Below are 27,417 nucleotides of genomic sequence, written 5' to 3' on the forward strand. Positions count from 1 at the left end.
CCGCGGACGCAGCCATGGACCTCTTCTTCATTGTGTCGGTCGTCATCAAGGTGCTCAAGCTGGTGAGTGTTCGCACCGTACCAAGCACGCCGCACGCGCCTCCTGTCTCACTTGCCGTCTGCGGCACCTCTGCTGTTTCTAGAGAATACGAGTAGTCTCCAGCACCCGGCACATTGTCTTACTTTATTTCACCCAGTCGCGAAAAGCCGACCAAACTTATTTCTTTAACGATCAAAACGTTTTCCGATTGCAAAGAGTTCCTTGTGTAACCATTAGCCATGTTGGTAACCAACTTTTCTGTGACTATGTTATAATAAAGGATATATGCGTGTACCACGACCAGTCTAAATGTTTAAGATTATTAATCTTATGAAATTAATTTATCAGCTACGCGTTTCCAGCCATTAGGCACTGCGGTCATCTTATCTTCATAATGTGATGCTTGTGCAAATATAACGTCTTAATCGTATATAAGGGACATATATGTATGTTCAAATATAACGTCTTAATCGTATATAAGGGACATATATGTATGTTGTTGTTAAGTATCAGAACAAAGTTTTGTGTTAGGCTCACATACAAAAAAAAACATTGTGGAAAGTTAACAGTGACTGCAAAATTTCAAAAAAAAAAATAGGGCTACACAAACGAGGCCTCATGCTCGACCACCGCAGCAACCAACGGACGTGCATGCAGAAGGCATATGCCATGGACATAATAAAGACCCTAGGAACTCAAGGAATTGCGACAGTCTAGTTATTGCTATAAGTAGTACAAATAATGTTTCAGTGATCTTGAAGAAAACGCCGCGTCATTATGAAAACCTAAAATAATTAAAATGCCAGAGTTTCGACTAAAATGCCAGAGTTTCGACTGACTTTACAGTGATCCTCTTCAGAGCGACTAGCTGCTGGACTCTGATGGTAGCGTTCGTTCCAACATATACAGGATGGTCAGAAAATGTCTGAAACGCTTGTCGTGATGTTGTAGGGTAGATTGTACTGAGACATAAATGTTAAGAAAAAAATTTCGATACGTTGCGCCGATTCCGAGTTATTTAGCATTGAAGTTAGCCAATAAGGTCGTTGAGCGAGCGAATTCAAGTTTCTGCTAACCAAACACAGCACTCGTTAGGTAACACCGCCCCTGGCAGGCCGCTTGAATGTGAGCACGCGACGCCCCGATTGGCTAAATTCAGTGCTTAATAACTCGGAAACGGTACAACGTATCGAATTTTTTCTTAACATTTATGTCACGGTGCAGACTGCCCTGCAACACCCCTACGAGCGTTTCAGACTTTTCCGACCACCCTGTATATATCTCGGTTACCAGATGGCTACCGACGTCACATTCTGGGATGCGATGGACAGTTCGAAGTAACGATTTGTGTGGAGGGATGCCTGTACGGTAGGATATTGTCCATGCTACTCTGGCAGTTGATGCGTAAGCAACAGCGAATCGACAGCTTTATCAGAATCAAGCAGTTAGTTGTCCTGAAGAGGCGTGCTGTAAATTAAGCCGAAACGTCGGCGTTGACACTGGCCGCGAAAACCTATGAACTTAAAATATTAACTGTTTTGCGACCCTTCATGCCTGATGATGAGCACTAGACACTTTAAGTGCGTCGCTAATAAATTGTTATAAGATTATACATTGGAATGGTTGCGTAAATACATTACATTGCTGGTTTCCGACATCGTAAGAATATATAGAGCAGGTAGTGGCCCTCAGCCTGTAGACATTTGAAAGAAAGTCATATTCCAGAACCAGAACCGTCAAGATCTGCAGATAAAATAAATCTTTATTAACTTGCGGATTTCGACCATACTCAGGCATCATAAAATTATTTACAGCGTGTCAAATTTCGTATTGTTGCGTCAAACAAAATAAAATCTACCTTGCGTCACTGCCGCCAGTAACAAAATGTTTTATACACTCAATAGCAAATGCACTACCGTGTTACAGGTATAGTTAATTAATCAAGGCAAACAGTCATAATCAGATTTCACATTTCTGAGTGGTGTGCACTCTGTACTGTGCACTGCATTTTACTATTGACGGTAGTGAGACGGGGTGGTTTTCATTTTATTTGACGCCACAGTAAAAACGTTGCGATACAGACTGCTGTAAGTACTTTTATGATACCTGAAGAGAATTAGATGGTCAAAACAGGTAGTTAATAAAGGCTTATTTTATCAGCAAGTCTATCCGGTTTTGAAATCTTATTCAAAAACTTATCAGAATTGATAATACTCTTCTTTAAGGATCTCCCTTTGCTGAAGAAGAAGAAAGGAAGGAAGATTGGCGTCTGACGACTCGTAGACGACAAACTTGTTAGGAACGCATTGTACAAGGAAGATTATGGAAATCAAATAGGTGCTTAGCAAAGTAAATAGCCCAGTATTTTGCTTAAGCAATTTACTAAAATTACGGAAAACTTAAAACTGGATGGTCAGACATTTATTTATTACACTGTAGCCTATTACCTATCATTTAAACAGGGACTGTATTCATTCTTACACAACTTACTACTATCATCAGCATTTTTTCTATATATTGGCAACTAGTTATACAATACACACCACGCTATTACATCCAATACAATATTACTTTCCATTACCATATCTATTTCTACTATCAATAGACGCCCGGGGTAGCCGCGCGGTCTTGGACGCTTTGACACGGTCCGCGCGGCTCCCCCCGTCGGCGGCTCGAGTCCTCCCTCGGGCATGGGGGTGTGTGTTGTCCTTAGCGTAAGTTAGTTTAAGTTAGATTAGTAGTATGTAGGCTTAGGGACCGATGACCTCAGCATTTTGGTCCCATAGGAACTTACCACCACCACTATCAATAAAAACCATACCCACTATCAAATATACGTCTACCAGTACTATTAGGACACCAATTCTTGTCTGCTGGATTCCATAATGCACTCCATTACATCCCGTCAGTAGGCACATCCTGCCGGATCCTTGGGACTGCAGAAAACGTTAAGGTTGCATGTGCCCCTTACCGTTGTCTGTCGGCTCCCTGTTTGCAGGGTACGTCTCACCTGTTCCGAGGGAGCATGGCTGGTGCAGGTGAAAGTGCAGCCACATACCGGCCCACATGACGCGGTTGTATTCCTCGGATGGCGAGACACGGCCCACAGCTGCGTATACACTGAGATGGTGGTGGTGGTGATGGTGGTGGTACGATCGCCGTGCACGCGCTGTTGGCTGTTCGCCTTTGGCAACTGTTGATTACAGCTGTCTTCGCTGCGTCTCTACGTAACACGCTACCCAAACCTTCCTTGACGTCTCTACGTAACACGCTACCCAAACCTTCCTTGAGTATTTTCGGCAGTATTGTCCAGAATCTGATATTCTATCTTACAACGCGGTATCTTGTTGATGTCCAGTCTTCCGTACGGATTCAGTTCCTGCCGATCTGCAACATCGGAATACAGCGGACATGCCGATATAGTATGTTCCGGCGAGCATTCACCACAGGCACTTTCGGAGGTTTTCCTTCGACCAGTTCGATGCCAATTGGTGGCGTAAGGCTCGTGACCGATCAAGAAATGTGAAGACCTCTTAATGGATTCAAGGACCTCATTCCCAGTCTGTTTTATACTTAGGGAAAAACCATGTGTTCGTCTCGCTGTTTGGCCATCAACTCATCGTTCCTGTTTGGCCATCAACTCATCGTTCCTGCCACAGGCGGAGGATCTGGTCACTGCTGCTTGCTTGTGGCCCGTATACCAATTACATTCAGCAGTTTACGATATTGCTCTTTCCTAAGCCAGTACAGAGCAGCTTTTTTCCTGTATCTGGAGATCAAGTGGACATTCCAACGCATCAGCAGACGCAGAAACAAAAGCTCCCGTCAGCCGAAGGAGTATTCCGCGTTGCGCCCTGTTGACTACCCGTGCTGGTGTTACGAGTAGGAGTCAGTCTGCCCTAACACTCGCGCAGTATCCCATGGCAGCACTTAGAATAGCGTATGATATGTTCTTATTGTCAGCACTGGTAGTTTACAATCGCAACTGGCTAGACTAATCATTTTGTTCGTGGTCAGACAGGGTCTGAATCTCGAATGTGTCTGCATTGCCTTAACCACTGCGCCAAATCGCTCGGTGATTAAAGTTGAAAGAGCGCCAGGAAAAAGACGATCGTAAAATTTATAGCTGGCGGAGAATACGCTAGTGATAATTAAAAAACCGCCATTTGCCACGTCTGACGCGTACCATGTTTTGTGGATAACGTCTACTCAATACTCCGGAAACAACCTGGCAGTGTATGGTGGAACTGGTACTATTAACTCATCTCCCTTTTCCCTGATCCACTCACTAATGGCGAGCGGGAAGAATGATTGTTGATAAGCCTCTGCATTCGCTCTAATTTCTCGAATTTTCTCGTCGCCGTCATTTCGTGAGATGTATGTGGGAAGAAGTAATGTGTTGACCGACTCTTCCTGGAAAGTACTTTCTCGAAATTTCAGTAGTAGCAGAGGAACGAGGTGAAATAAGATATTCAACTTTGGGAACAAAGTCATCACAGCACTGGTCGCTGCTACAGAATCGTAATCCGCAGACGACCAGTGCATGCCGTACCCCCGCTCCCGACCGTTCCTTACTTTGCTGGTACATACTAAAATCAATAAAATCAGTTACTGAGTATCTGTTCGTCTTCACATCGTAGCCTAGTCTAACCAAGGTCGCTAATTCTAATGATGTATCGGCGATGTTCTAACATTTTGCTGCGATTGTTATCTGCCGTTATTTCATGTGTGCTACCTTAAATATCTTAACGGTTCAGAGGCTAAAAACAACCCCATAAATCACTATTTGGCTGGCAACTTTTCACACCAGCAGTCATAAATAACTTTACTTCACCTTCATCCGTCTTAAACGAACTGCAAATTGAGAAACACTTTCAACGGAGGCGCTTCGCTCCATTGGAAAATGTTTACAGCGTCTACGCTAAGAATGATTAGCCAATAAAGTGTAATGAATCTGAAGAATAACTTCCTCAATTTGCAGAGAGGTCAGGGTAGTTCCTCACGAGTACTTTCTTAAGGGAGAACATCTTTTAAGTATTAAAACATTTATCTTGTTCTTTGATCTTTTAGCTTCCCTATTTAGTTTCCCTAATTAATTTTCCTAATTTTCAAAATAACAACCTGTAGACACACCGGCGCACTACACTCATATTTCGTAACGATAAAATGATTAGTTGTTATGAAATGAAAACAGAAGATTTGGTACAGTGCGAAACACGCCTATGCAGGCGAGTAGAAGTGCCGATGAAACTTTCCATGAAGTATACGACTTGTTGAATAGTTCTTTGAGGTTACAGTGATTATAAATGTGTTATCTGCTCTTATATTAATTTATTTTCGAGTACGAAATCTAGTGCGTCATTTCTTGAGAAAATGTATAACATTTTTGTCGTACATCAGTCAATGGAGCAGAGGGAAGGCAAACTGTGATTCCAAATCCACCTCGGTATATATGAAGGAGAAAAACGTGCAATAGAGGCAGCTAGTAAATTAGAACACGATCTCTGCAAGAAAAAAATGTAGCGAAATTAATGTAACAGCCTTGGCCAGAATGAGCCTGCTCCAATTCCAATGCATTTAGCAAAAATAATCCCCAACAATACGTGTACACACTTCAAAGAATCTTTTCCAACGCTCCAAACAAGTCGGCAATGGTCGACAGCCACCAGAAGTCAAGCTGTTATACGTACAGAGAAAGACTGGTCACGTGCAAGTAAACAGATCTAATATGTGTCACAACTTCCATCCTAATCAAGTTACGCAACCAAATAAACCTTATACAGCCGCAGTGCTTAACCGCACATAACGGAAAGTGATTGCAGATGTATACTGCATCCTACAATTTGCCTCTTTAGGTCGGAACAACGTGATAAATTGATCCGTAAAGTCCCCTCTCAATTATTTAGCACGTAACGCATAACTTTGCTACGACGCAGCGACCAATGGGTCCTGCAGTGCAGGGCAGGCAACCCGCGTTACTCTGAGGTGTCAGGCACCAGCCAGCGACGTATACACCGAACCGAATGAAAACGAACACAAATGAAGGAGCATTCGAAGACGATTCGCCAGTGTTCAGAACCATTCGCTTGTATCTGGCAACAAGCATTTATCCTGGAACGAACGGAAGGCAACAGGAGGGAACGAACATAGCGTTCTAACCCTGTTGATGTTGCGTTATTGTTTTGAAGCTAATAATCGTCATAGACTACATAACATCACACAGTTACCGCCATAATACAAAATTGTAATATTCAGATATTTTGCATGGCGAGCCACTGTTTTCGAGGAAGTAAGCAAAACGGCGTAGGAAAAGAAGAATTTAGATGGCTGAATTTCTAGCGTAAAGCAGCCTATATTGACCACCTATAGACACTGGGATTTTAACCAACAATTGTAACAGTGACAAATTATAAAAACCATGTATATTTAGAACCACATTTATTGTAAATCACAATGTGTACATATTAATTAAATTTACAATTTAAAAAGTTCAAAAAAAAAATATTTGGTTTAAATCTACAGTAGTCCAATTTCGGGATACACTGTCTTACACAGACCGCCGGCCGAAGTGGCCGTGCGGTTAAAGGCGCTGCAGTCTGGAACCGCAAGACCGCTACGGTCGCAGGTTCGAATCCTGCCTCGGGCGTGGATGTTTGTGTTGTCCTTAGGTTAGTTAGGTTTAACTAGTTCTAAGTTCTAGGGGATTAATGACCTCAGCAGTTGAGTCCCATAGTGCTCAGAGCCATTTGAACCATTTTACACAGACCTTCAGTTTCGTACACTGAACCATGATGAAAAAATATATATCAACATTGGCCCCATTCTCGCACAATCTTGATATGATCACTAACAATAAAAATGAAAATAACTTTGTAATTCAATTAAACAATCTCACAACATTCATCACAATAATATTTCTTCTTCTTTGGCCCCACTCTAGTGCAGTCTTCGTCTCCTTGTTATTCAGCTTCTTTTTATCGAGACGAAGTCAAAACAGTACAGTACGCAATTCCTCTTTCTTACTCCATTGCTTCTTGACAGCGGAGATATATGCTTCGCCTTGATGTAGGTTTTAGATTTTGGAGAGCTTTCCATATTGATGAGAAGTGGCATCACTTTCTTGGATCAAAAACCGCTGCTGTTGTAATTCCTGTACAATCTTCTGTTGAAACCGAGGCTGAAGTTTCTGCTTAAACAGCTGATGAATCTGCTGCTGCAAGGTCGTTATCATCAAAAACATTGCTTTTAACACGCTTAACTCGTCCTTTTGAACCCGTTTGCAGCAAAATGTTGCAGCTAACCCATACGAATTGTCGAGCATTTTATTTATCTGGAATTGCTTAACAGACTACGCAGGACGTTTTCTCTCATCCAAGTGTCACAAGATTGATTGTGGAACACACAGAGAGCTTAAAAAGGCTACATCCAAACGTTGCAGGCGTTGGATAGTATGTGCAGGAAGTAACAGCCTAATGACCCAGTGATCTCTTGCCAAGTTGCTGCGGCAAGTCTGCGGTTAGTCTGTGTAGTGTGCCTATCCAAAAGCAAAACTTTTAATGTGTTTGGTCGGTTTAACAGTGTTATAAAGCGTTCGAACCACTGCACAAAAATTTCACTCGTGATCCAACCACTTTGTGAGCATGCAAATTAAGTTTCTGGAGGAGCTCTTGCAGAGAGCTCAAATTTAAACCGGAGCCTCTGAAACACAAACATGGATGGCACAAACATCCCGGCAACGCACATGCAACAAACTGCCTTAGTGTTGCTTCCTCTTCCGCCACTTGTGATCGCACCAACTTGATGTTTTCCCTTACGTGCTAATATTTTATGAGGTTTCTATCAACACCGGCTGGCGTTGTGGTATTCCAGGGTGACGAGAGATAAATTTGTAATACCACTTGCCGCCAGCCATCTTCAACTCCCGGTTGAATCCATGGGGTAAGTTGTTCGCTTCCGTTGTTTCAGGTGCTTGGCGTAGAAGATCACGCCTCGTTAGACAAAAAAAAAAATCTTTCTTCCAACGTTAACAGGTGGATTACCAAGTCTCTCTCTTCTTTTTCAGGAAGATCAACACTTCTTCCAAAAGACTATTTTCTACCGCGTTAATATTAACACCGTCAATACGCCTTTTCAAAGCGGCTTTCGGAGCAATGCAAGAGCGAATTGCACAATTCAACCCCATACACCATTTCTGTAGGCATCCAAGGCTCTTTCCATCATTTTTTCCGCCCAGATCCAATATTTACCAGGTTTAGACATTATCTATAAAACAAGAAATACAATGACTAGTACCAGCTTCATTGATTACGAAATTGAAGTATAGTTTCAATACTCATAGTAATAAGTGACTTCAGTACTATTTAGAAAAACGCCAAGTTTGGTTTGAATTTATTTTCCTAAACTGGATCACTCCAAATAAGCAGCCCAATATAGGAAAATACCAGTATAGGACAACAGGCGAATTTTATTTCCACCAAGGACGTACGGATAACGAAGAGTACAGTCACAAGGAGAAATACGGTATTGCTGTCACTATTAAGCACTTTTTACAAAGCGTACAGTACAATTTGCCCAATCTGAAGTATACTCGTCTATTGGCTTAGAAGTAAGGACGAAGGTCTACAAACCATAGCTACTTAAAAGAAAAGCATAGAAACAGCACAGTATACGCGTATAATATTGCGGAACGTCCTCCTCGTAACGAATAGAATGCAAGCTTTGGTTTAACGGCGCTTGAGGGTTCCATTATTATTCCTACTCCGTTTTTACTGATCAGTTCAATTTAAGAAGGGGTCCAGTATAAGAGGTGTTAACCTGTGAAAGCGTGAAATGTTTGAAAATGGTGCACTTCACACTAAAATGCAACTCCAGCTTTTTTTCGCATCATTGCAAAACTTGGCACGTGTGTAGGTTGACACTTTTTCTGGCTTCTCAGTACAATTGAAGATGAAATTTAAATGCAGAACCTCGCTGTTTGGTCCGTACCCCCAAATCAACCAAACACGATCAAATGCAATTCGCTCGCGCTCTTTGCCAGTTCGCTCCAGCGCAAACCAGGCTTAACGGGAACTGGGCCGCTTGACAACAATTTCGTACATTAGCGACAATGTTTCTACCTCGTTCATGGCGCTGGACTGATGTGTTTGCATAAAGTTACAGCGGTTCGTGATATTACGAAATCAACTTCCTGCTGAAATTTTTTTTTATAGTGATACGTTTCAGCATGGTGATAAATAAGGTTGCAGGCTGTCTAAAAAGCGTCAACTGAATCATAAATAAGAACCTTGAAAGCTTTGTGATTTGATAAAAAGTCTCAAACGTTGTAAGTTAAATACAAAGGTAAAAGTGCATTCTCACAATTGAGTCTAGCCACTGTTACTGGTGGATCAGCTCTGCATGCGCATCCACATATAGAGAAAGATGAACAATAAGCAGAGATGATAGGTAATAATCTAAGTAATAGAAAGAAAGATAATCGCGTCTCCTGCAGATTTTGCTTCAAATTCTGGTGCTATTTCACGCGCGTTCTCACGTCGTCTGCACAGTGATACACTGTATAACCAGAGACCGCTATTGTTACTCCCACTGACTTACATCCACCAACGTGACAGATTGCAATGATTTGTTGCATTTTGTGGTTGTGACCAGCAGCAGCGGGTAGGACGAAGTTATTATACTCTACGCAGTTCAATAACGCAAGAATACACTCCACATATCTCGAGGAGGATCACTCACATGGTAACAGTGCGTAACGAGATGGTGGAAGGATATGGTTGACTTTCGGCTAGTACAGTAAGTAGTGTGCGTCAACTTATCCCCGCGGAAAACCTCAGTTACTGAGATACAAGAGCGAGGAAGAGAAGAGCGAAGAGCGGGGAGGGGTGTGGGTGGGGTGGGAGGCGGTGGAGGTGCGGAGACGCCTGAAGATTCGATGAATCAAAATTCCAAACCACCCTCACAGGAGATATATTGCGCTCTGCGTACCTTCTGGACACCCTCAGTGATATTGTCTCGAACACCTGTTGGTGACAAATTATTATCTGTGGTACGTATACCTCTTACCGGTGAGATAAAGACAATTCTTGACATCGTACGCTATTAGTCGAGCGCAGCCACTGTCTGATGCACTCTTCCCGCTATCCACAAAAAGGCACTTCTGAACAAGTTGGCATTTTTTCGAGGTGTTTACAGGGTTTTTCGAGCCCCAGTGCCCATGTTACAGGAAACAAAAAAAATGGTTCAAATGGCTCTGAGCACTATTGGACTTAACAGCTGTGGTCATCAGTCCCCTAGAACTTAGAACTACTTAAACCTAACTAACCTAAGGACATCACACACATCCATGCCCGAGGCAGGATTCGAACCTGCGACCGTAGCAGTCGCGCGGTTCCGGACTGCGCGCCTAGAACTGCGAGACCACCGCGGCCGGCTACAGCAAACACTACACGATGTATGATTGTTTTTTTAGCAACTGTGCAGCAGTAGTTATAAACGTTCACCTTCTCCTACTACACAGTACAGACAGACTTAGTCCTCCACTTTCTTCTCATTACTGTTTTTCCTTATTATTTACTCCTCGTGCTGGATTCACTTAATAGATGTGGGTTATCAGTCTGGTGTTTTCGCTGTTGAAAGCCCCACAATACTGCACTCTGGCAGGCTTGCCGAACTAGTTCCTTAGGTTTTGGTACCACGAGTTTTTTGTTCTATCAGTTCCCTGATTATCTTAATTTTTTTCTTCTAAGGCCATATACAGCACTGTGTATCTCTTAGGATATGATAATGCGGTACAGGGCCAATAATGTTTCTTTTTTATATATTTCACAATTCGTCAGGGATTTCTTAATTTGCATATAACAAGACAGTTTCTCATAAACGTATTTTCAGACACAGTCGCAGAAGACACGTGTGCTCATGTTTATCGCTAGCTGGTGTTTTCGCTAATGAAAGCACTACGACAGCTGTCAACTACGATTGCAGTGAGCACTGGATCATAGAGATCGTACCGTGAATCAGTGGTAACGTGTCGCCCTGTCGGATGAACCACGTTTCTTGTTACACCAGATTGATCTTCGTGTATAAATATTCCGCCCTACAAGTGAACGGCTGCCCGTATCATGCACAGCATCATGGTCGCAGTCCAGTGGGGGCAGATTATGCTATGCAGGACATTCACCTGGGCTTCCACGGGATCTGCAGTAGTAACAGAAGCACCAGACAGCTGTGGACTACGTGAATGTCACTGAGGACTACATGCATCCCTATATGCTTCTTCCAGCAGCATAACTGTCCGTATCACAAGGTCAGAATCGTGATACAATCGTTTGAGATGCATGATAGCGAACCCACGTTGGCGTCTTGGCCAACAAATTTGTCTAATATCAAACCATTAGAACATATCTCGGATGCTATTGGGCGCCATCTCCGCGCCCACTGATCCTGCTCGTAATTTATAGGAATTGTGTGACGTGTGCTTAGATATCTGATGCCACATACCGCCGGAAACCTACCAAGACTTGACTAATCGCTGCTTTATTGCTTTCCAAACGTGTATCAACATGCAGATGGTCATTGTTTTGGTATATTGGTGTAAGTTATTGTGAAGTATAAAAATAACCTCAAATATGTTGCTGACCGCTCAAGAAAACAGTTGACACGGACCGCTAAACTTGGCCGCTGCTGCCGAGGACTTACGTTGCACGTGTAGTTCATAGGTCAATGACTGAATGATCACGGAGATTTAATATGGTTCGGTTTTCATAGTCATGTTGTCCCCTAGAGCTCACTGCCCATATACACGACGTCATTGATCGATGGCGCAGTGCAAGAAAATTTTACAGAAAGCTGAGTGACGATTTATGACATATGACAGCTATGTATGTGGGGATGATGCATGTGGGAACGGGAGAGGGAGGGAAGGAGGAGGGACGGAGGGAGAGGGAGGAAGAGAGAGAGAGAGAGAGAGAGAGAGAAAATATTAGATACAGGCTCCTAGGTAGATACCATTTTCCTTGACTTCCGGAAGGCGTTCGATACAGTTTCGCACTGTCGCCTGACAAACAAAGTAAGAGCCTACGGAATGTCAGACCAGCTGTGTGGCTGGATTGAAGAGTTTTTAGCTAACAGAACACAGCATGTTGTTCTACATGGAGGGACGTCTACAGACGTTAAATTAACCTCTGGCGTGCCACAGCGGACTGTTATGGGACCATTGCTTTTCACAATATATATAAATGACCTAGTAGGTAGTGACGGAAGTTCCATGCGGCTTTTCGCGGATGATGCTGTAGTATACAGGGAAGTTGCAGCATTAGAAAATTGTAGCGAAATGCAAGAAGATCTGCAGCGGATAGGCACTTGGTGCGGGGAGTGGCAACTGACCCTTAACATAGACAAATGTAATGTATTGCGAATGCATAGAAAGAAGGATCCTTTATTGTATGATTATATGATAGCAGATGGCTCAAATGGCTCTGAGCACTATGGGACTTAACAGCTGTGGTCAGCAGTCCCCTAGAACTTAGAACTACTTAAACCTAACTAACCTAAGGACATCACACACATCCATGCCCCAGGCAGGATTCGAACCTGCGACCGTAGCAGTCGCACGGTTCCGGACTGCGCGCCTAGAACCGCGAGACCACCGCGACCGGCTATGATAGCAGAACGGACTCTGGTAGCAGTTACTTCTGTAAAATACCTGGGAGTATGCGTACGGAACGATTTGAAGTGGAATGATCATATAAAATTAATTGTTGGTAAGGCGGGTGCCAGGTTGAGATTCATCGGGAGAGTCCTTAGAAAATGTAGTCCATCAACAAAGGAGGTGGCTTACAAAACACTCGTTCGACCTATACTTGAGTATTGCTCATCAGTGTGGGATCCGTACCTGGACGGGTTGACAGAGGAGATAGAGAAGATCCAAAGAAGAGCGGCGCGTTTCGTCACAGGGTTATTTAGTAAGCGTGATAGCGTTACAGAGATGTTTAGCAAACTCAAGTGGCAGACTCTGCAAAAGAGGCGCTCTGCATCGCGGTGTAGCTTGCTGTCCAGGTTTCGAGAGGGTGCGTTTCTGGATGAGGTATCGAATATATTGCTTCCCCCTACTTATACCTCCCGAGGAGATCACGAATGAAAAATTAGAGAGATTCGAGCGTGCACGGAGGCTTTCTGGCAGTCGTTATTCCAGCGAACCATACGCGAGGAACAGGAAAGGGAGGTAATGACAGTGGCACGTAAACTGCCCTCCGCCATACACCGTTGGGTGGATTGCGGAGTATAAATGTTGATTGTAGATGTAGATGGAGAGAGAGAGAGAGAGAGAAAGAGAGAGCGTGGCGGATTCTTCAAGAGCGATCTTTACCTGAGTGTGGTATTGCTACAGTGAAATTTGTTTGGCATTCTGCGAGTGTCTGGGGCTACTTTTCCAAGTTAGCGATCTCATTGTTAGTTTTGGACGGATGGGTAGCTGAAGGTGCTGTCGAAACCGTGTTAGTAATAGCGCGCTTCGGACAATGAGCTAACAATTTGCGATTAAGTGTTTTCTCATCTTGATAATGCCTCTGGCAAACAATTACGCACAAATATAACTCTGTTTTTGTCTAATTGTAATCCCGTTTTTGACTCCTATAAAATATAGTAATGATTTTATAAATTATAATCCTGATTTGTTCCCGCATTTTGTTTCTTACAAAGCTGTTTACTGTTCTACACACATTCTCTACCTACGCAAGTTAGTATTAATTTATAAGTGGTGCCTCAATCTACATAATCACAAAGCCTAACTTGTTTTATTGTTAAATTATCATTTTCTAGTTTTATGAAATGCTCGCCGACAAATGACATAGTGTTTGTGTTCTTTTGGATGACAAACTGGGCTACCACTGGGTCAAATCTTTCACCTTCACACACTCATCTGAGCAATAATATGAAGCAGTATCGTATAAGAGCGTCTTAACAAGTAACGAGATGTAGTGCCAGTAAAGCGGCTTACAAAATTATACGTAACAAATACACTTCGCAACCAGTCGGTAAAATTTACATTTATTGCACCTGACGCCCTTCGGAGACTTAACGCCCTCTTGAGGTAACAGTGTTTGACTTCTAACTGAGCTCATCTGCTACAGATGCCTGCTAATTTCATCAAGATGACACACTACATAAATGGGACAAAACTTCAGATATTTCGGCAGCAAGTATCCAAAAGAAACCTATTATTAATTTATTGTTGTTCTACGTTTTTCATTGGGATATCTTTCGCCGACGTGTGAATGGAAGCCACGCTGACGAACTAAAGTCCACGATTGCTAACTGTAGATGAAGCTAAGTCTTCGAAACGCGCCGTGACTGAAACACGTAAGTTTTTGTGACTGGTTACGGAACGTCCAGTATATGAAAATTTTCAGCTACAAGCAGTTTTTCACTCAAGTATCAGCACACCTGCCTACGCGATTTTACTCAGTCGATGTCTCTTCTACTACCAATTCGCCTCGACTCCGTACCGAGTGAGATAGTGCAGCGGGTATGGAATAAGACTCGTATGTGGGAGGACTGAGTTTCACATCCCTGTCTGGCGCCCAGATCCGGGTTTTCCGCGGTTTTTCTAAAATACCGGGATGTTTCTTTCGAAATGGACACGGCTCATTTCCTTCACTATCCATATACGATCCGTGTTTCAGCTGTCTACAACGATCTTCTCACCTCCATCTAACCGTCCATTTATTGCACGTCGACAACCTTTTTAGAGACTTTTCTGGTATTGCCGCAACTAATGTCACGAACGCGTGCAGTCTTCCTTGTAATCCCAAAGACGCTGAGTAGCCTGTTCTTGAAATTGGCAGCAATGTTAGGGGCCTGCACGCCTTCGGCGATAAAATGTTAGTGCTGCTGCTGAGTCATAAATGCTGTGTTATCTGCCTTTATTTCACGGGTGCCCAGTAGAACTATAGGAGTAAATGTGAAACATTCGGTAACGGTGTGGCATCAATTGTAATTCAGACAACCCACATTATAAGACTCTCTCTTTTAGGTCAACCCTTTCTTTATTTTCACAATGCTTTGTTCTGCAATTTCTTCATGCAGCTGTTACTGTCGGCAATGTAACAAAACGCTTTCCTGGAAATGACTGTCGTGTGTTAAGGCTACACGCCCAAGACGTGAAAAAGGCACTTTACACTTTTATGTCTGAAACAGACGACCTTTCCATAGCATTTAAAACCATTACTAACAATAATCTTTCTTTCTGCGGGATAAACGAGGCGCACGAATCTCTCGTAAATAATTCGTAGAAGAAAATGGGCAGACTTCTCTCCCTCACCCTTTAATACTATTCAGGTTCAGTGTTCTTTCGCCTCATTTCATTAGACGTTTTAGTTTTCTACAACCGCGTACTCGGCAAGCAATCTTACGGTGTTGACCGTAATGTATTTCGAAAATCACTATCGCCCACTCCCCTTTTCCTCTTCCATTCCTAAACGGTTTTCAGGAAGGACTGCCGGTGAGCGTCTGTGAGAACTCTTATTTCTCTAACTGTCCTGCCATAGTGAGACGCGTTAAAGCGTCACATTGTCACTACTGCCAGGGCTCTCCGACATTGGAAAATCACCCCATGTTGGACGTATTGGGAAAGTCCTGTATTACATGTGATCGTATAGCTCTTATAATTAAATTAATCTTATAGTTTAATTATAAGGATAATGCTCTTTCACACGCAGCAAAGCCTAAGCGAGGCGACGCTGTAGTAAGGCACTGGACTCTCACTTGGGAGGACGACTGTTCAGATCTCGATCCGGCCATTTAGATTTACGTTTTACATGGCTTCCGTAAACCGCTTAATGCCAATTCCGGGATAGTTCCTCCACATCCTTCTTCTAGCCGCGCACGTGCTCTGTCTCTAATGATCTCATCGCAGACGAGACATTAAACGCCAATCTTCCTTCCTTCTTCTTTGAAATTAACAACACATCACTGAGAAGTTAAATGAAACTGAATCATCATCACGACTGGTAGTTACTTGAAACTTATGAACCACAAACAACATTTTTTTTTCGAGATTGCTCAGTACGGAACGGCTAACACAAGCTAAAGAAATACACAGAAACACATTTTGACTGTGTTTTGTACAATACGGTGTAAGTGTCACTATCTTTGGCTGTGCATCGATGTCGCGTGACTCACTTTTGTTTCGAAAGCCACACGAGATAAGCGCAATAAACTACAGATTAGATAAACTGTGCTGCGTGGATGTCTCCGATAGCTGATAAGCGGAGTTCACCGGGAAACGCGGAATGTCAGTCAAATTCTACCAAAACACAAATGATATCCGTGCCGCAGAAGTTTGCACGTGACAACTTCAGTTCGTGTGCCTACGGTTTCTCTCAACCATTTCACACTAATTTTGAAAAAGACGTTCCAAGAAGACGACGTAAAATTCCTTGCACCGTAATGGCATCAATTTCTCAGTATTTCTTCTACCATAGCGTCGTTTTAGATCAGTAGGATATAAACTATTTTCACTGTGAAGAAGAAGAAACTCTCCCTAACGATTTCTTTAATTAGTGTTTGAAAAAAGAGACAGATAATTTGGTACAATTTTATTTCACATAACGATAATCAGTTTACAGCATTTCTGCTCTCTTACGTAATGGCTCAGTAATTTTAAATAGAGAGTATGTTTAGTTAAGCTACTGAAGTTACGCGAAATACCGAAATTATTATGAATTAGCTTATAAGAACTTTTAAATCAAGAAATTTTAGTTTGATTTCCTTGTTGTACTGGTACCTTGAATGCTTATGAATGTCACCCTCGCCGAGGTATATAAGCATGGCAAATACTTTTTTTATCATTATTTTTGCCCTCTAGTGAGTCATTTCTCAATAATTACGTTTGTCAAATTTCCTAATTTCAGGAGAAGAATCAATTGCACATACGATCCAAAATATGGAACCGTTGCATAAAGTATTTTTTCCTGCACAACCATATGAAGACGTGGATGTATACTTGGACGAGCCCGCCCGGTTGGCCGTGCGGTCTAACGCACGGCTCTCCGGGCGGGAAGGAGCGCCTGGGGGGTCCACCGGGTGCCGAACCGCACAGTAACCCTGGGTTCGGCGTGGGGCGGCGGAGGGGTGAAGTGGACTGCGGTGGTCGTCGTGGGGTTGTGGACCACTGCGGCTGCGGCGGGGACGGACCCTCTCCGTCGTTTCTAGGTCCCCGGTTAACATACAATACAATACAATACTTGAACGAGAAGGTGCTTGCGTCATTGAAATCTGATTGAGGTAAACAGTATTATTTTGAATAGATGACAAAATTCTCTCTGCCGTAGCTGAAAATTTTGAAGGACCTGTTATTCACAATTTAGGGATAAACGCTGTCCTTCTCAGAGAGAAGAAAGGGAAGTTCTCCGCTGTTTTGACACAGCTTATCTTCGTGGCTCTTGGAGATACTTTTAATTCGTAGAGTCTACATGGTATTATAGAATGGCGTAAGACGGCAGCATTTAGCGCAACTAGTTGTGTGGGAAGCTGGAGCGTTTGTCGCCAACTCCGTTGGACAAAGGTTTTTAACGTAAGAAGAATGCGGATTCGGATAAAATTCGCCACTGACTAAAATAAATAGTGGCTGAAAGTGTGCAAATATGCTACCGCCAAAATAGATGTGTGTAGATGACATAAAAAATCTGAAATCAGTTGTTTGAGTGTAGCCAATATCCTCTCTCCTCATTTGATTATGTCTCCTTAAGATTAAGTCTTTAGAGGGAGAGAGATTCACAAATGCACTTGTCTAACAGGAAGCTCTTCACGAATAGTGTTGAGTGAGGCAAAAGTATTGGCATACGAGAAGATAGCTTCGGTGTATAAAGTTGCAAAATAACCGCTTCATTTACTTCTACCGCTCTACCTGTACTCATGGCGTAGCTCTGCTTTTAATGATGTACAAAGTGTTTTAAAACATAGTTGTCACATCATTCGTGACTGCGTCCTAAACTAGAAAAATTAAATTATAATATACTAGTCACCAAAACTACAGCCGGCCAGTGTGGCCAAGCGGTTCTAGGCGCTTCAGTCTGGAACCGCGCGACCGCTACGGTCGCAGGTTCGAATCCTGCCTCGGGCATGGATGTATGTGATGTCCTTGGTTAGTTAGGTTTAAGTAGTTCTGAGTTCTAGGGGACTGATGACCTCAGATGTTAAGTCCCATAGTGCTCAGAGCCATTTGAACCAAAACTATAATTCTTCTAAAGCTCTTGAAATACGTTTTGATGAAAAGAGAGTAAAATTCACATGAGACTCCTGAAGTGAAGGAACAACAGAAAGGAACACTTAACGTCTTGTCGACATCGTGGTCGCTGGAGACTGACCTCCGCTCAGCTGTGTAAGAGTAGCCACATTTATGAAATCAACCTGCATTAGCCTTAAGTGTTGGCGAGAAAACCATGGACACCCTATTCCATGGTCACAGAACGAAGATTTGAGCCCCAAATATTTTACTGACACTGCCACTTATTCCTAGTAGACACATATCATGAACCGTAAACACTGCCAGTGTCGTTTTTAGATTAATGGACCAGGTCAGGTCAGTTGAGTGGAGACAGTCATGGAAAGCACTGACGTCACATCCGTCGTTTGCAGGCGCTGAACATCGTGGCGCTGATCCTGTACCGCTCGGGCAACAATGGCGACTTCCTGGGCGTGGGCGGCAGCTGGAACATCAACGACGAGAAGGACCCTGACGCCGAGATGGTCGCCTCTGGAGTGATGGTGGGCTTCTTCATCTACACCTTCTCCGCGCTCGTCGCCAGCTGCCTCGGCCAGAGGAGGACGCTCACGGTGAGCAAATGCACATAGTACTAGCCAGGTACCCCTCAGGTGGGACCATGGTCTGTGTGGAAAAAGTATCCCTTCGCGTAAAAATCTACAGCTTTCTCACGTACTTCTTTTGTTATCAGCGAAGCATACACTAAACGGGTCAAAGATATGTGTATGAATGTACCATCGATACGTGCGTCAATATATCGATAAATAACTCCTCCATTCATCATAATTCCTCACTGTACCTCGATTATACATTGTCAAGAAATTATCACAATGACCGTTTTGAAAGAAACGTGATACGTTCTAGCAATACGAGTGTTTGATGAAAGACTAGGCAAAAAGGAAAAGAAAACGACGAGAAAGGGCAGACTTGCTGCCTGCAGTCTTCTGCGGTTTGCGCCAACGCCGCTGCTCGACGTGTAGCGCTCTCACATGCTGTTCAACTAGTTCGTAAAATTTTGAATAATAATTTCTCGAAAAAGATGGAAAAGTGCACGATACTAGAGCAGTGTTTGTTGCATTTAAGTATGTACTAGAACCATGCGAAATATGAGCAAAATCCGTGACCTGGCCCGCGGGATGTATGCTTCCCCTTTCAGTTTTGCTTCTTCCATCTTCCATGTTTGACTCGTCAGCAGCACATCACTAGTCCTGTCTTAAACACCGGGAGTAATTCATACCGAAGTCCTATTTCCGCGTCCCCCTGTGTTTCATCAATGCTTGCAAGATGAACCACAGCTGCCTTACCGTAAGTTTCAGTCGACAATCAGGGCCACCATTGTGATTCTTGAGTTTCTCCCGGCGTATTTGATAATCAAAATATCCACGGGTATGCTGCCGGTCTATAGTGTCCAACGGGCACAATATTTCGGCGATCAAACATGTCGCCATCATCAGGTGAACTGACGGACTGAGCTCCTGTGAACGTACCGTCACGGAGATCCGTACGCTATGGCTGCTCAGAGGGAACTGGGTTCGGTCACGGCGGCGGCCGATTTAAATACCCTCCGCCCGCGGCGCGCTCCCTCCGCCGTCCGCGCCCAGCGGTACATAGGGCGCGCACTATCTCTGACGCAGAGAGTCTACCCCAGGAATTGGAACATCTGAGAACTGTATTTCGAAAAAATGGGTACTCAGAGTGGCAGATTCAACGTGCTCTCCGCCCAACCACTGCAGCACAACCTGTTGAGATGGATGAAGTCACGAGGGAGGAGGTAGGCACTGCATTTATTCCATACACAGGCGCACTCTCGGGGAAAATCGCCCGCATTCTGAAGAAACACCGGGTCGGAACTGTGTTTTGTCCTCCAAATAAAACTCGTGCACTGGTGGGGAGCGCCAAAGATGACCTCGGTTTGAGGAAGGCCGGCGTGTACCAGATTCCATGTCAATGTGGCAAGTCGTATATTGGTCAGACGATGCGTACCGTCGAGGATCGATGCCGTGAACACCAGAGGCACACTCGACTGATGTATCCGAGCAAGTCGGCGGTCGCTGAACATTGTTTGTCGGAAAATCACGCCATGGAGTATGACCGCACGAGGATTCTGGTACAGACGTCGAGATACTGGGACAGCGTTGTTAGAGAGGCCATCGAAATTCGCACCAATGACGACCTCATAAACCGGGACTGTGGCTATAATCTTAGCAAGGCTTGGGAACCAGCGATCGGGTTAATCAAGAGTAAATCGAGCAGACGTATAGTTGTGACGACCACGGCGGACAGAGCCATCACACCGACGTCATCTCAGACGCCGTCGCAAGCTGTTCCACCGCGCGACCGTGGCGCTGGGCGCGGACGGCGGAGGGAGCGCGCCGCGGGCGGAGGGTATTTAAATCGGCCGCCGCCGTGACCGAACCCAGTTCCCTCTGAGCAGCCATAGCGTACGGATCTCCGTGCCGGTACGTTCACAGGAGCTCAGTCCGTCAGTTCACCTGATGATGGCGACATGTTTGATCGCCGAAATATTGTGCCCGTTGGACACTATAGACCGGCAGCATACCCGTGGATATTTTGAGGGCCACCATTAATTACCAAAACTCCATGTCATAGTCTGGTTACACATACCAGGTATCTCTTTTTCTTGACCTAAAATGCCACAAACTGGACATACGTAGTTTGTGGTTAGTCAGAAAGACTAACAGACTTGTCCTCCACTGCTCGTAACAGTCAAATGTGGGCTCAATTCGTAGGAGAGTGGTTGCCGGCAAAACACACACTCACACACACACTTCAGACGTACTGTATATTCGGGGTGAAATCAGGGCTCGCACGGAAAAATTTAAGTGCTCGTTTTTCCCGCGTGCCGTTCGAGAGTGGAACGGTAGAGAGACAGCACGAAGGTGGTTCATGCCAGGCACTTTATTGTGAATAGCAGAGTAATCACGTAGATGTAGATGCAGAAATCATGATCTCCTATTTGATCCAAGTCACAGTAGCATAAAAATCTGATTTCGTGACATGATTTGACTGGACTGATATTTCAGTGATTTAATTGTCTCCCAAATATTCTTATATGCCCTCAATCGAAACTGCTTTGAATTGCATTATTTTGTCCAGTCGTACGATACCGCGAGTGATTACGTTAGTTATTTTACTATATAGAGTTTAGATAAACTTACTGATCTGAGACTAGACATTTTTCCCGCTCAACGAATCTTCCTTTACATTATGACATTTGTCCTGTAATGAAAAAGCAGGCGAGAAAAATCAGCATCTTTGGGCTGCCTTCGGAACCAGGTGGTGAGTTCCTTTTCTACAGTTGCAACGTCGAAAAAATGTTCACAAAAAGTGCAATGTTTCTTTGTCCGACAGCGCCATTAAATCACAAGAATTTTGGTCAAATATTTTTATGATTGCATACTTTGCTCCTTCCTGTGCGTAAGTAACGTTAAGTTGTGAACAGTGGAGGCTATTTTTGTTCGTAGTGTTTTGTAAAGCATGTGTAACGTGTTACCTGTGGCTAAGTGTGTGAAGTGTAGTAAAATTAAGGTTCACTGGAAAACATTCATTATGTTTTCCAGAATACTGTGTGCAGCAGCAACCAGCCAACGGAAACCAATAACTGTACATGACTAACACCTGTAAACGATCAATAAATTTATACCATCTGATGATGAATCGCTAGGCGGTTCGAAACCGGCAATGGTATAATAAAAATTGAAGAACAAAACAAAAGGCGACTGGTTGCAGTTCTTTCAAGAAACCTTTATAAAAAATACAGTTGCAAAAACACTGACTTTGATCGGAGTAAATAAGAAACAGCCCATAATCCGATATAATTTTTCTTCCTCTTGGACTACTACTCATAACATCCATCAGTTTCAAGAAAAGACAGCTAATTCGTAGATAAGTATATAAATGCGATCTCAATTTCGATTTGTTTTGTTCGCAGGTAAATGAAAGATACAGTCCTCTGTTTGTATTAATACGAGTAGATTTTTTTCATAAAATTTACAGACTGCTCAGTAGAGCTAATTGAACTTTTTTTCCAACGACTGTCGAGAGAAACAAGAACAGTTAACGGACCATGCAGTTCGTCGTATCCACCTCCTTGGCGTGCGCAGCAGATGCAACAGCGGCCAGTTAATACTAACAAAGGAAACTCCCCATCGCAGCCCCCTCAGATTTAGTGGTAAGATGGTCCACTGGATAGCCCGTCAAAAACTGGACACAGATCAAGCATGGAAATGGTAGAAGGGGTACTGAACTGTGACAAACGAAGGAAAACAGAAACAGCGAGCGGTCCAAGCTCAAAATGTGCAACATCGAGCGACTCGCAAAAACCACGATGGCGTGGGTGTGTGGACACAGAGTTGGACTGAAAGCACGCGATCCGTCTTCAAACTTCCCCTGTGCCCTTTTTTCTCACATATTTATCAATTGTCCGTCCGGTCACTGGCGTGTCTGTTCTCCTTCTGTAATCTTGGTAACAGTCGTACTATACATTGGTTACAGAATATGTCATATGGTAACAATATATAACCGTCGCAAGTACATGTGATGAATATTGAGAGCAGGCAAGGTGCCTCATAGAGCTATCACAGAAACGAAAACAACAAATAAATTGTCAATATCAGTGAAATTCTCAAACAGCTGTGCAACTAACACGTTACTTTATTTTATTTTGAAGACAACCAGTTTGGGCATTCCACTATGCCATCTTCAGGCGCCATAAGCATCTATCAAAATAAACGATAATGCCATACAGTGCCATATAGCCCTGGATTTCGTGAATTCAAACCGTTTCACAAGTGCTTCACTCGAAGCCTTGGTAGCAATGAAGCACTTGTGAAACGGTTTGAATTCACAAAATCCAGGAATATATGGCACTGTATGGCATTATCGTTTATTTTGAGAGATGCTTATGGCGCCTGAAGATGGCATAGTGGAATGCCGAAACTGGATGTCGTCAAAATAAAATAAAATAATATCTCAGTTGCACAGTTGTTGTAGAATTTCATTGCTGCTGATAATTACTTAACCAGCTGATGTTCCCTGTCCCTGATGGATCGACAGAGATTGAATGTACAACAAATAAAGGTTGTGACCTGTGTTACAACGAAGGTGTTCAAGAGTCAAAACTTCCAAAACGTAACGCAAGAGGCATTAAATGCGGCACTTGTGCAGAACAATAGGAGATACGTACGTCTGGAGTTCCCTTCGTTACACGTCGCTGTCGCGAAAGGACGTTACACGACGATACAGACACAAATTTGAATACAGCGAACAGACACCTCTATGACCGGAAGGGCAGTTCATAATTTTGTGAAAAAAAAGAAAAAAAACGGATCTCCCCCTTCGCAGTCGAACACCGTGACAACATGACTACGGCGCCACGATCATTCGAAGTAGCTCAATATTGCATATTTTAATCTTGGATCATGTAGACTGGCAATGACAAGGAAAGAATTTCTGAAGAAGAGAAATTTGATAACATCGAGCATAGATTTAGGTGTCAGGAAGAAGAAGAAGTTTCTGAAAGTACACTGCTGGCCACCGTAAATGCAACACCAAGAAAGACAAGAGGTAGCACAACAAAATTTATTTTGTAGATAACATGTTGACCAAGTATCAAATGATTACGTTTACAGACGTCTGTGACATGTGGTTCCTGCCAGAATCAGTAGCCAGAGTAGCCGCCATTGTTGGAGATCACCGCTGCCACACGTCTCGGCATTGAGTCAAAGAGAGGTTGGATGTGTTCCTGGGGTACAGCAGCCCAAGCAGCTTCCACACGTTGCCAAAGATCATCTGGTGTGGCAGCTGGGGATCTAATCTGGCTCACTCGTTGAGCAACCATGGACCACATGTTTTCTATCGGCGAAAGATCCGGAGAGCGAGCCGGCCAGGGAAGCGATTCAATCTGGTTATTGACGAAGAACCTTTGGACAATGCGTGCCACGTGTGGTCAAGCATTATCCTGTTGAAATATGGCTGTGGCCGAGCCCTCAAGGTAAGGAAGGACAACTGGCTCCAGCACCTCGGATATGTAGCGCCGGCTATTTAAAGTACCGGCAATGCGTACTAGAGGCGTGCGAGAGTAATATCCAATACCGCCCCATACCATAATACCCGGTGCAAGACCAGTGTGGCGGTGCATAATGCAGCTGTCCAGCATCCTCTCTCCACGGTGTCTCCACACTCGAATCCGACCATCGTGGTGCTGCAGACAGAAGCGTGCCTCGTCAGTAACGACAACGTCATTCCATTCTGCCGTCCACATCCGTCTGTCATCACACCATTGGCGACGGAGACGTCTGTGGTTCTGCGTCAATGGTAGACGAAGCAATGGACGTCTTGCGGACAGACCACTCTGCTGTAAACGGCGTCGAATGGTACGCGCAGACACTGGATGATGCGTTACAGACGCAATGTGCTGTGCTATGGTTCGGGATGTCACTGAGCGATCCGTCACTGCCATGCGCACAATTTGCCTATCAGCACGTGCAGTGGTGCACCGAGGGGAATGCGATCGACCACGTCGGTCCGTCGTACCCTCCTGCATCCAACGGTCACATATCCGCATTACAGTTGTTTGGTTTCGTCCAACACGACTAGCGATTTCTCTGTATGATAATCCACAATCTCGGTAAGCCACTATCCTTCCTCTGTCGAACTCGGATACTTGATCAAAAGATGTTCCCTGTTTTCGTCTTGTGAAACAACCACAAGGTAAACACACGTGCCGAACGTACACTCGTCGAAATCGCCAAGCCTTAAATGGCGCTATGAGGTGGCGCCGCAGGCGCGCGTGATGTGCGTCTGCGCTGAAATTCTAATCAGTTGCATATCTCATCGCTGCAAACTCATGGTGTAAATTTCACTTGATTCGGATGCTTCCTTCAGGATGTTGCATTTACGGTGGCCAGCAGTGTATTTGTATGGGTGTAGGCATGTATGGAAGTGTAACGTGGACGATAAATAGTTTAGACAAGAAGTGAATAGAAGCTTTCGAAATGTGGTGGTACAGAAGGATGCTGAAGATTAGATGGGTAGACCACATAACTAATGAGGAGGTATTGAATAGAATTGGAGAGAAGAGGAGCTTGTGGCACAACTTGGCTAGAAGAAGGGATCGGTTGGTAGGACATGTTCTGAGGCATCAAGGGATCACCAATTTAGTATTGGAGGGCAGTTTGCAGGGTAAAAATCGTAGAGGGAGACCAAGAGATGAATACACTAAACAGATTCAGATGGATGTGGGTTACAGTAGGTACTGGGAGATGAAGAAGCTTGCACAGGATAGAGTAGCATGGAGAGCTGCATCAAACCAGTCTCTGGACTGAAAACCACAACAACAATCTTGGACCGTTCAGTGTATCTATTTCGCTTCTTTTTTCCACAGTTCAGTGCACTCCTGTTTTCATGCTTGATCTGTGTTCAGTTTTTGACAGGCTATCCAATGCGCTAGCTTACCACTAAATCTGAACCGAGCGAGGTGGCGCACTGGGCACTGGAATCGCATTCTGAAGGACGACAGTTCAAAACCTCGTCCGGCCATCCCGATTTAGGTTTCCCGTGATTTCCCTAAATCGCTTCAGGCAAATGCCTGGTTCTTTGGAGGCACGGCGGACTTCCTTCCCCATCCTTCCGTTGTCCGATGGGATCGATGACCTCGCTGCTTGGCCCCCTTCCCCAAATCAAACAACCAACCAACAAAATCTGAGGACAGTGCGCTGGGGAGCTTCCCTCGTTAGTATCTGACGTGATTTTGAGCCTGACACATCAACCTGTTTCTGAGAAAAAGAGATAGAGACTGTAGACAGAGAAATACCGTACATGAATTTCAGATTTTTCATATGATTTTTGTGGGAGAAAGATTTTGTGTCACCTCGGAGGGCAGCGCGCTGCGGTGGCTGGCTGCAGACTATTTGTGGCGACCTTAAACGTCAGACTGCGGCTGACTGAAGCCAGACTAGAGACACGCGTGTGTGTGTGTTGCAGGACGCGCTGCTCAACTTCGCGGGCACGTTCCTGTGGGTGGCGGTGGGCGCGACGGCGCTGCACTACTGGGTGCGCTACCAGAGCGAGTACCAGTACCAGTTCCTGGAGGTCAGCGCCGAGAAGAAGGTGGGGATCGCCCTGGGCGCGCTCTGCGTCTTCAACGGCGTCGGCTACCTACTCGACACCGGCGTCGAGTCCTACGTCTACTTCAAGGAGATGTAGCTGCTCCAGAGAGTCTAACCAAAGCCTCCCAGGCAGTCCACTGTGCACAAATAGGGAATAAGAGTGTCAACGCGACTACTTACTGACTGCTAACAAGCATACTGTGTCAGACAAATGCAGGCAACACTGTTGCTCTTTCTCTAACACGTGTGTGTGTGTGTGTGTGTGTGTGTGTGTGTGTGTGTGTGTGTGTGTGTGTGTCCAGACATTTCATTTCATTAGCAATAGATTAGGAACATATTAAACGCAACAAATTCCAGTGGTTGGAGAGTTTGTACAGTTCAACATACAATTCATTAGTGTAGTATGTGTTAGAAAATACGTAGTTCATAAACACACAGTGAAACTGGTAGAGTAACAAGCGCTGTGACATGTGAGAAACAATATTTCCGAGTATCGCCTGCAACTTTAGGACGGTGCTCTCATATGAAAACGAGACAAGGAATTCTTTTATCTAGTTGTTTCGAAAATCCACACATAATCGGTTCACTATCTTAATTGATTTTTATATTCTCAGAGCTAGCAATAAGTACACTAATCCATGTACGAAGTATTGTTGTGATCTAGCATACTAAACATCAAATGAACAGCTCGTAGCCTGGACTAACATGAAAAGAACAGCTCGCAGTCTCGAATATTTCAGCCTGCACTCAGATAAATAAAAACTGTAAACTTCCAACAATTCAGAGTGGTAAGAACATGACACACCAGTAGATACAATATATAGATCCAGATTTGTTAGGAAATCTACTGGCATTCGTAATAAACTTATCCATTACAATATGTGTTAAGAAACAATATGCTGACTGCTGATATAACGAAAAAAATTTTTTGTTGTGTAAGACAAAATCTAATTGAGGATATATATGAGACTATAACGTGTAGCTGTACCA

General features: G+C 44.0%; 1 protein-coding gene across 1 annotated transcript; it reads left to right on the plus strand.

Annotated features, from left to right (window-relative positions):
• Nucleotides 1–27,417, plus strand: LOC126162103 (protein snakeskin-like). Its single transcript, XM_049918377.1, has 3 exons — nt 1–62; nt 18,673–18,870; nt 26,303–27,417. Exons 1-3 carry the CDS (start codon nt 15–17, stop codon nt 26,522–26,524), a joined length of 468 nt encoding a protein of 155 aa, XP_049774334.1. The 5' UTR covers nt 1–14; the 3' UTR covers nt 26,525–27,417.

This window comes from Schistocerca cancellata, chromosome 2 (genome assembly GCF_023864275.1).
Source record: "Schistocerca cancellata isolate TAMUIC-IGC-003103 chromosome 2, iqSchCanc2.1, whole genome shotgun sequence".
NCBI classification, from domain to species: Eukaryota; Metazoa; Arthropoda; class Insecta; order Orthoptera; family Acrididae; genus Schistocerca; species Schistocerca cancellata.